Genomic DNA, 10599 nt, shown 5'->3' on the forward strand with positions numbered 1-10599 from the left:
AGAACACCAAGGACTGACAACACCCACCAGCAGCGAGGGGAGAGGCCTGGGACAGACTCTCCCTCAGAACCTCCAGGGGAACCAGCCCCAAGACACCCGGATCTCAACTTCGGCCTCCAGAATGGACACGAGGATTTTCTATTGTTCACTCCACCTGGTCAGTGGTTCTGTTACAGCAGCCCCAGGAAACACAGCCAGAATCCAACTTTAATTTAGAATCCAAGTTTAATGGAGCTCATATTCACACAAATGCCTAGACCCACCATCTGACCAAGAACAATGGTCTAGGCTGCTCTTGCCCTAGGGAGGTGGGAGCTGGTTCCCCGGGTTACAGCACTGTGAGGCCGGAGCATCGCGGCAAAGGCTTCTTCTCACCCAGCTGTGCTGACGGTGAGGCTCCCACGCGTGCACCTGTGGTCCAGGGGGTGTCTGTGCTGGATACAGAAGTTGCCACTGCACTGCTCACAAGCCAGCGGCAGCATCTCTCTCTTCTTACATCCCTTTTTCGAGCACCGGTACGTAAATATCTGAGAAAGCCAGAGTTGCTTCAGTATTTCAATCACTTCAAAAAGCAATATTTAACAAGCCCCACAATAAAGCCATTAACATCTAACTAGAAACAGTTCTTAGCTACATGGAATGAAGAGGTCATGGTTTCATTCAGACATTTTACTGTAAAACAATGAATACTAACTAGAGACAAAAGTTTTAACAAGTAATAAAGACAAAAGCATCTATTTAGGTGGAGATTCTGTAGGGCAGTGATTCTCAACCTTCCTGATGCTACAGCCTTTGAATACAGTTCCTCATGTTGTGGTGACCCCCAACTATAAAATTATTTTCATTGCTACTTCATAACTGTAATTTTGTTTTCCGATGGTCCTAGGCGACCAAAGGGGTCGTGATGCACAGGTGAGAACCGCTGCTGCAGGGGGACTGAAGGTGCTCTCAGAAAACACACTGAACCCTGAGGGAGTGCCGTGGGACGGGAAGAGGACGAGCATGTGACATCACGCACAGTCCCAGGGGGCAGCTGGCCCCAGGAGCTCTGGAGCCAGTGGAGGTGTCCCCACTAGGGGAAGGGAGCTGGAAGATCTATTTATAGTCCCTACACCCATCAGTTAATTGGGTTTGGGGGGTGTAATATAAATTTCCAGGCACTTCCGAGACTGTGAAGGTGAGCATGTCAGTGAAGACAGATGTCCAGCAGCCTGGGGCCAGCCCTCTGGCAAGGACAGGCAGGTGTGGGCTGCGTCAAGTGACCTGAGTGTGTGCGAGCAGCGCAGGACACTGGACGCCTGCTGCAGGCAGCGGAGCCAAGTGCTTCAGAAGAACACGGAGGGCACATCCACGTGAGGCGATGGCAGAGGGGAAGAACTTAGGAGAAGGTCTGGGCTGAGCCAAGAAAAAAGGGATCATGCCGATTCGGAGGGGAGGCACGGCAGGTGGAGCTGCAGTCTTACAAGAGGCAAGAGGTTTTAAAAGACTGTCCAGAGGGCTGGGAGGGCGCAGCACGCAGCACGCAGCGAGAGCAGGGCAGCGAGAGCAGGCTAGAAAGGGGTGGGAGAGAATGACTCACAAAGGTCCTGTGCGATGCTGAGGCAGATGCTATTCTCTCCTGTTCGAGGTTGAAAACAGCAAAAGGTAACGAACCTTACATTTGCTGCCTGTAACCATAACTGCTATGTAGTCAATGTAACATACTAAGCTGATAACTACAAAAAAGAACCCATGACTAGAAACTGAGGTTTAAGCTAGACAGAAGCCTGAAGACGAGCTTTGGAAGCCGTGCACCTGTTCCAGAGAGCAGGACAGGAAGTGAGGGCCACCCCAGTGAAGCAGGAGGGCCACCAGGGAGGCAAGCTGCAGAGCAGGCCCAGACCTGACCTGGGAGGAGGCCTGGGGAGGCCTAGGAAGGCCTGAGAAGCTGAAAGCCCACTGGCCAAAGGGAGAGCACACAGAGTTCAATCTGTCTCCTGGGACTTCCAACGAAGGGCACAGAACTGGCTCTCACTCCTAAAATCACGGAAGTGACAGCAGAGATTTTCTGAAAAGGGATAAATCCACAAGGGCAAACAGTAAAAAGGAAACAACCGTGCATTTAAATTTTAGGGAAAAAAGCACATGGGTGAGTATTAGTGGATTTGGTAGATAAAAGAAAGCTAGATATAAGCTGGACGGGAAAGTCAAGAGAAAACTCGTTTATGAAACCCCAAAGCTCAGAAAATGGCAGTCCTAGGAACAGAGTGATGGGGGACCACTGCAGGAGAAACGGCTGAGCCTGTTTACAGCCCGGCAGCCCTGCCCAACGCCCGCAGGACTTGCTGGCCGGGGGGAGTGCAGCAGTGGGCAGGAGAACACGACGAGGACCGGACAGGGACCCGGAGGACAGTGAGGAGCTCACACCCCATGGGGAGAGCTGAAGGCTTTCTCCACTGGGCTCCAGAACTCTGGAGGCCAGGAGTGAGCGCTCCAGGCAGGGGAAGCTGACTGGCCCAAGAGAAAGACCAGACGACACAGACCTCCAGGCTTTCCTAATGGACAGGGCAACTGACCCATGGTGAAGGCGAGTCCACACTGCCCCCACTGAGCCACCGAGTGGTCAGCCACAGATCAGGCAGGTGAGGACAGTTACTGTGACAGGAAAAACAACCTGGACGCAGACTACACAGGGAAAGAAAACTTACAAGGAAAGACAGAAGACTTGTCCAGAGGCCCAGCACCCAACAAGTCTAGATGAAATCCAAGACTCCGAGATGGGGCTCCCAGTCTGGAAGAAGCCCCTGCATGCCTGCTCACCAGCTGAAGGTGGACCCACACCAGGACTGTTCCAAGTATGCTTCCAAACTCTGGGACAAAGAAGAGACCCTCAGGCTGCCTGGAGGAAAACTGGTTGGCGGCCTGGTAATTCTCTAAGGGCTAAGCAAGCACACGAAGCCGTGCCTGCAGGTCCCGAGGAAGGAATTCAGAGCAAGGATGCTCTCCCAGGCAGCCACTCCAGCAGCAGCAGAGAATAAAGACCCTGGAAACCCAGGTCAATGTCTCTTCCATCCTCCTTTGCAGGGAGAGAGTGGGGGAATGTGCCTCCACCAAAATAAGAAAATAAACCAAGAAAGAAACACAGGATTCAGGAGACCAGGGGTCCATTGAAGGGAAACAGGAAACGGATCCACCATAAGAGAAAAATGCAAAGGGAGTCTCTGGCTGTGTCTTCAGGGTGGTGAAGGCCTGGACACTCACCCAGAGTGCACTCCCCATTGCTGGGAGGGTGGGGGCGTGGGTTGAGAATGTGTGGGAGTCAGTGGGGACAGGAGCGCCATGCTCAGCTTGCACTGCAGCAAACACCCGATGCCCAAACTCGAGACCAACAGCACGCGCACGTGGGGAAGACGCAGGGGCCCCACTCTGCATGCAGAGGCCACTCGTCAAACAGCAGGCTTCCGAGCAGGGGCTCTGGCTGGCGTGCTGTTTCCTCCTCCCCCAGGAGGTTCCTGGGAAGTGTGCGCACTGACACAGTGCTTCTCGGAAACCACATGAACTCGTCTTGGGAGAACAGGTGTGAGGTTTCCGTAAAGAAAGCAAACCCTGCCCTGGCTGGTTTGGCTCAGTGGTTAGAGCGTCAGCCTGCGGTCCAGAGAGACCTGGGTTCAGTTCCCGCTAAGGGCATGTACCTCAGTTTCAGATTGTCCCCGGCCCTGGTTGGGTCGTGTAGGTGGCAGCCACTCAATGTGTCCCTTTCACGTCAATGTTTCTCTCTCTCTCTCTCCCTCCCACTCTGTCTGAATAAGAAATGGAAAAAATCTCCTCGGGTGAGGATAGAAAAAAAAAAAAGCAAGCAAATCCTAGCATAGACCAAATACTCAGAGAACATGTCTGTGTGACTGACAAACCCATGCCACTCACAAACAGACAACGCGAGAGCTTCAGTGAGCACGAACCGTCAGGACTGACGTCCAGTTAGGAAACCAGCAGTCAGAGCAAGACTCACCCTCACCTGCTCTTTCTTCTCAGGACGGTATTTACAATTTCTGTCAATGTGCTCTCCGACCACCACATCTGGTATCTCTCCCTTCCTTACTGGGACTGGGCTGTTACAAAGCGGGCATACTGGGACCTGAATATCCTAAAAATAATGAACATAAGGTGACATTCCAGATTCAGACAATCAGAACTCACACAAGCAAAAGGCACGATGGTGCAGAGCACCTCAAAGCAGACAGAGTACAGACACTGACACCTGACCCCTGAGAAGAAGGTACTGCTCGCTTCCTGGATTAACAGCAAGGCTCCCCAGGGCTTAATCAAGTTGCCTTATGCGAAATCTAACCGAAAGTAAACATAAGGGACTCTTAACCACCTGCAGAAATGACCCTAAGTCAGTCAGTAACAGGAAGCCAAGGAAGGAAGCTGGTGGCACTGATCTGATGGTCTCAGGGCAGAGGTCTGTATGTCCAGCACCATCTAGGTGAGAGGTGAGCCTGCTCAAACCCCTCCAGAGTGGAGACTACAGGAGAAAACACTACCCGTAGGTCCTCTAGCTCCCCTCAACTGCCAACAGCCTTCTGATCCTTCTGTGACTTCTACATGCAGGGACTCACTCACCAGTGGACAAGGGAGCAAACGGCTAGGCTGGGCTCTCAGGTACATTATAATCAGCCAAGCCCAAGACTGGAAAGGAGGGAGGGGCTCTGGAGGGAACAATGCAGCTGAACACCCAGCACTGTCAAGACAACCTCTGAGCCAGGGCAGGAGTGGAGGAAACAGCTCGGTGAGAACAGAGATGACAACTGGAGTCTGGAGAGGTGATGGGTAACCACAGAATCACAGGGGCTGCCCTGGCTGGTTTGGCGGTTAGAGCATTGGCCCACTGTCCAGAGAGACCTGGGTTCAGTTCCTGCTAAGGGCACGTACCTCGGTTGCAGTTTGTCCCCGTTCCCGGTTGGGGTCGTGTGGGTGGCAGCCAGTCGATGTGTCTCTCTCACATTGATGTTTCTCTCTCTCTCTTCCTCCCTCTCTACCTCTCACTGTCTGAAAATGAATCCAAATATGTCCTCGGGTGTGGATTAAAAAAAAAAAGAATCACAGGAGCCTAAAGTCTAAGGGCTGAGCTGGAAAGTCACCCAGGAGTGTCCCTTAAGTTAGCAAGTCTTCCAAACTCAGAAACAGAGCATTAGTGACTGATCTGTTGGCAGATCTCCCTACCTAGGGATGGGAGAGATCAAGTCAACAAATAAACCGAGTAGTTCGGCCTAGTCATCAGTCCCTGGTAAGCATGAGTGAGGTGTGAGTCACCCTCTCCACCCCCACAGTCTGGAGGGTCAGACGCTGGCCAGCACTGATCAAAGCATGTAATGCTCAGTCATTCACATTTCTTACTGCCTGATGAGGAAGCAGCAGAGTGCTAATCCAGGGCTCACCGACATAACCTCGCTGCCACCCTGAAACAAGGTGAATCCAGGCTGGGAGCACCTGCAAGTCTTTGGACTTAGACAGGTTGGTTTTCTTCATGTCATCTTCCAGTCTCTATCATGTACTACCCAGACAACTTAAATATGACATCAGGGTGTAAGTTACCCAGGTAAGTAACCATTCTGATAGCTTCCCAGTTAGATTCCACAGCAAGTATTAAACCCTTTCTTGCGCCCCCATAAAGATACAGCGTTGTTCTTCCTTGAATGAAAGGAACTCAGCCCTGTAACATGTAGAGTAAGCTCTGAATTTTGGATACCACAATCTTACTCGACGAGTCCCTGAAAATAAAAGCTGTCATCTATGAAGAGCTGCACTGTCCGGATCTCCCGGATGGTGGCGGTGCTGCGCGTCTGCACCGCCCCCTACAGCCAGCCCAGCGGCACTGCCGCGTGGTCACTGGACACTTGCAATGCAGCCCTGAGAAGTTGACGTTTTGTTCCATTTTAATTAAGTTCTCAGCTACACGAGGGTAGTGTCTATTTTGGACAGCACAGCTTTAGAGAGCGAGAACTAGAATCTCTCGAATAAAGTATAATAAGTTACCTTCTTGTATGCAAAGGGACATTTATGTGCAGCATAGGTAAAATGATCTTTACAGAAATCTCGTTCACATACATCACATTTTAATGGAAGAAAATCTAAAAAAAAAACCACAAACAATAAAGTGTTTTAAAGGCTAGAACAAAAAATTTATAGATTATATTAAACACGTATTTACCTACACTAAGTTTTTTATGTCTATTATATACATCCTTGAAGTATACTCACGAGAAAAAAATCAGAGGTCATTAATTTCACAATGCGAGACACTGACGACTCTATAAATCAATCTTTTCAAAGGAGGTCACATCCCACATGGTATAAGTATTTAAGCAGCACACTTCTATCCACTTGGTCCTGGCAACTAATATGGTGACCAGTTCTCCCCCTCAAAATAGCCAACAAAATATCCATTTTCTACTAATATTCTCTTCTAGGTGCTTACCTAGCTGCTTGCAAGTCTTCTCTGAACAGTGCCTCCCCAAATCAGGGAACTCCATTGTGAGCAAGTGTCCAAAACACAGAGGGCAGAGTGCTGTAGCACCTACAAGAAGGAACAGTTAGGAGGAAAGCAGGGCTGATTTCAGTCACCAGGATTTGTAACTTACAACCAAAGAAAGTAAACAAACATGCTCTGTAGGAACAGTCAACAAACATCCCAGTCATCCCGGGCCCGTGCAGGGACTAAAGCTTCACAAATTCTTTTCTTTCAGCAGAGAAATGGGGGGGGGGGGGGGGTTACCGTTTGCGCAAGTGCCAACTCATTTGCAATCAACCCCATTGAGACGCACTGTTTTTCAATCCTTTCAATTCCTGCTTTCTGAAGCTCACCCCAATTCAGCTTTTCACCGAAAGCAAAGTCTTACTCATATTGAGAGGACTTCCCATCTCCAATTTACACAGCTGCCAGGGAACGCTGCAGCCTGGGCAAAGTTTAAGACACAATTTCTTCTACCGGACACACTTGTTGACACAGACAAAACTCCGTTACCAGGTGCTAAGTCACACTCGTCGACTACACTATCCCGGAGAGATTCAACTCGGTCCCTCGCTGCTCTCTTTAACTCCCTAACCCACTGATTTTACTTAGAACTTACTCCTTAATGACAACCTGGAGTTGGCCAGGAAAAGGTAAGCTGTTAACTCTCCGTGGAAAACAGGTAGACACCAGGTGAACTGAGGTCCATAGCAGCCTCATAAGGTCCCCTCGGTGACCGGCCCCCAAACCTCGGAATACCTGTCCCTCCCAGAATTCAAGTCCCAAGGCCTTTCCGGACCTTCCCATCAGCGCCCGAGCTCCTGGGAGCATCGCGGCTGCCCCAGGCCTGGCATTCTCTGGCCCCAGGCACCGTGGTCCCCTGGTCTCGGCGCAGGGTCCCCTTCTCGAAAGGGCCTTTGCTACCATCCCCACCACGCCGCGCCTAAGCCGCGGAGCCTCCGCTCCTCCAGGACCCTGTCCTTTCCCCGCACAGCCGGTGTCCAACGGCACACCCGTCCTTGGCTCGGCCGAGGCAGGGCGCCCGGCACGACACCCAGTGGGTGCTCCGGCCCCTTGTGGAAGGAACTGGACACCCGGGCCCGGGGTCGCTCTCCCAGGACATTACGCGTATCCGTCCCCACAAGCCGAGCCTGTGCAATTCACGACCCCGTGTGACCCTGGCGCCGCGCTCCAGACGCCTGCTGCGGCCGCTGTGCCCGGCCCGGCCCTCGACCCCGGCCCCCGACCCCGGCCCCGTGGCGCCGCCCGGCCCCGCACCTGGCTCTCGTCGGGGGCCCGGGCAACCGCGAAGGCCAGCCGAAGGTGGCGCAGACGGGAAGCTGGGTCGCCCTTTCCGCGGGACAAGGCCGAAAGAACGAGGAAAGCTGGGCGCCACCGGCTACCGGGGCCCGCCCGAGCCCGGGGGAAAGCGAAGCGCCGCGCCGCCCCGCGGTCCCTGCCATTTATTCGCTGCCGACGCGCCCGAGACCCGCCGGGACCTCCGCGTCCCCGCGCGCCCCGATGACGACACCGCCGGACAAGCCAATCCCGTCCCGCCGCGGCTCGGCGTTCCCGGCGCGCCCCGAAACGTCACCGTCAGGCCAGCCAATCCAGCCCCGCCGCGGCCGCGTCAGCCCGCCCACTCCTCGACCCCGCCCACTCCTCGACCCCGCCTTCCTTCTCCAGCAGCCCGGTAGCTTCTGGAAGCGCAGTCACGATGAGGCAGCTCCGCGCAGGCGCACTGGGCCGGGCGCGAGGCGCGAGGCGCGGGAAAGCTGAGTCACGGGGCGGGCGGCCTCGGGAGCCCCGCGAGGGACGGGCGGAGGGGCCGCGGCTTGCGTGCGTCGTCACCCGCGCCGCAGGGCCAGCGAGGGCCGGTGGGAAAGCCGCCCTCCTGCCAGGAAGACGCGGCGTGGTCGCAGACTCCCGTGGGAACTGCAGCCGCTCCGGAGAGGCCTGTGTCTGTGTCCCAGAGCCTCGCGCCAGTGCGGGGGCCGCAGTGCGGAGAGCGGTGGGCGCGGACGCGGCCGGGCAGCGGGCCACGCGTGGGTCCCGGCCGGCGCCCGGCCCGTGTGCTGGGGGTCGACTCAGGGACACCGAGCCGGCGACGGCCCCGCCACCCACGCCCGCCCCGGCTGTCCGCGCGCCGCAGCCTGCTCGGGCGCAACACCGGACGCCCCGGACGCCAGCTCGCGGCCCTTTGCAACAGCCAGTGGCCGCCCCAGGCACAAGCATGCGCCAGCCCGACGCCGGACCCGAGCCGGACCCTGTCCATCGCCCTGCCCGTGGCCGAATGACCGCCGAAGCCCCGCGAGCATCGCTTCTGGAGCGGCAGACCTTAGCGAGTGGGCAGGTGCACAGACGCGGAGCCCAACATAGCGAAGATCGGGGTGTGTGTGCTCACGCGCATTTATACACGCGTGAAAGCATGCTGTACACGTGACACGGTGCCCGGGTAGTGCCCTGTGTATTTCCCCGAAGCTGACACTTCTCCGTCACAGCATTCCAGCCGCCCACGGAGGAAACCACTATACAAACAATATTAAGGTTCAATCCACAGACCCCATTTGGATTTTGACAGCTGTGTCCACGATGTCTCTTTCTGCCCCAGCATCCCATCCACAATCACATGTGTAGTCCCCTCCAAGCGAGGGCAGGTCCTCTGTCATTCCTGTCCCTGACCGTTTTTCGGCTTTTATGAAAAACCACAGGCTTTGGCCCAGGCTGTGTGACTCATTGAACGCTGTCCCATGGACTAAGAGGTCCCAGTTTCATTCCCATCAGGGCACATGCCCGGGTTGCAGGCTCCATCCCCAGTAGGGGGTGTGCAGGAGGCAGCTCACCTTTGCATCAATGTTTCTCTCTCTTCCTCGCTAAAAATCAGTAAAAACATTAAAAAACACACAGAGACTTTTCATACATGTAAGAAAGCAGGGTTCTTTGGAAAAGACAATGCGGGGAAAACAACGGTAAGCAGCAGGGAAAGAGAAAGACCAAATAGGAGATGGATTGACTCCATAAAAGAAGCCACCTGCTGAGTCTCCAGGAGCTGAACAAGGCTGTTGAGGATAGGACACTGGACATCACTCATTCACAGGGTCGCCAGGAGTCTGAGTGGACTCAGTGGCACATAACACACAAGACGACTCACTCAGGGTCCATCGATGTTTCATCAGGACAGGACAGGTCCTGTTTCCTCGGTAGGAATACCACAGAGATGGTGTGCTCGTCAGGGGCACAAAATTGCAACTCGTCCTGCCATGGGTGACACTAATCTTGAGTCCCAGTCACATCGACATCTGCTAGGCTTCTCCATTTTTTCATTCGTCAATTGATGAGTATTTTGTAGGGAGATGTTCTGAGATTCCACCATTTGCTTGTTTTTCATCAACATCTGCCTGACTTCCCTAACCTCTGCCAATGACTTCTGCCTGAACTACTTGCTCATTGCTAAATGCTACTTTTTAAAACGTCCATCATCTCGCCCTGGCCAGTTTGGCTCAACACAGCATTGATTCCAGTCAAGGGCATGTAGTTCATTTGCATGTTCAATCCCCGCCCCGGTTGGGGTTGTTATGGAGGCGGCCAATCAGTGTTTCTCTTTCCTTCCCACTCTATCTAAAAATCAATAGAAAATATACTCAGGTGGGCACTTGGCCCACCTCTACTATTCTTGGTCCTGATCTGGCCAAGGACACACCAAGTTGTGGGAACTTAGAAATCTTTTTTTTTTTTTTTCCTTTACTGATTTTAGAGAGAGAGAGAAACATTGATGAGAGAGAACATTGATTGGCTGCCTCCTGCATGCCCCACACTGGGGATCAGGCCCACAACCTGGACATGTCTCCTGATCAGGAATCGAACCGGTGACCTCTTGGTGCATGGGTCAGTGCTCAGCCAGTGAGCCACAGCAGCTGGGCTCAAGTTAGAATTCTTAAATGCAACTTTTTGCCGTTCACTGAACATCTGCATTCATACAGAGAGGTGCCACCCAGCATAAGTTAGGAGGCCACCGTCCACTTGAGTTTCTTATCACATCAAGAGTAAGGGCTTCCTTGGATGTCCTCTGAGAACTGCCTCGGGTTGGCAGGGGAGGAAAGACCTTGTAG

At 53.7% G+C, this 10599-nt stretch overlaps 1 protein-coding gene across 3 annotated transcripts; it reads right to left on the reverse strand.

Annotated features, from left to right (window-relative positions):
- Positions 1-206: 206 nt before the first annotated feature.
- On the reverse strand, positions 207-7926 carry ZFAND2A (zinc finger AN1-type containing 2A). 3 transcript variants are annotated; one of them, XR_004956550.1, is made up of 6 exons: positions 7769-7926; positions 6458-6556; positions 6016-6110; positions 3995-4123; positions 2688-2849; positions 422-527 (listed from the first exon to the last, which is right to left on the reverse strand). XR_004956550.1 is itself a non-coding variant. In XM_036241960.1 (5 exons), the coding sequence occupies exons 2-5, from the start codon at positions 6510-6512 to the stop codon at positions 372-374; spliced, it is 441 nt and encodes a 146-aa protein (XP_036097853.1). In that variant the 5' UTR covers positions 6513-6556; positions 7769-7909; the 3' UTR covers positions 207-371. The 3 variants fall into 3 exon arrangements, 2 of the variants coding, with proteins under 2 accessions (XP_036097853.1, XP_036097854.1); XM_036241960.1 differs by lacking the exon at positions 2688-2849 and having other exon boundaries at positions 207-527; positions 3989-4123; positions 7769-7909; XM_036241961.1 differs by lacking the exon at positions 2688-2849 and having other exon boundaries at positions 207-527; positions 7769-7905.
- Positions 7927-10599: the final 2673 nt, after the last annotated feature.

The sequence above is a fragment of the Molossus molossus genome, unplaced genomic scaffold (assembly GCF_014108415.1).
Source record: "Molossus molossus isolate mMolMol1 unplaced genomic scaffold, mMolMol1.p scaffold_m16_p_4, whole genome shotgun sequence".
In the NCBI taxonomy this organism is placed as follows: Eukaryota; Metazoa; Chordata; class Mammalia; order Chiroptera; family Molossidae; genus Molossus; species Molossus molossus.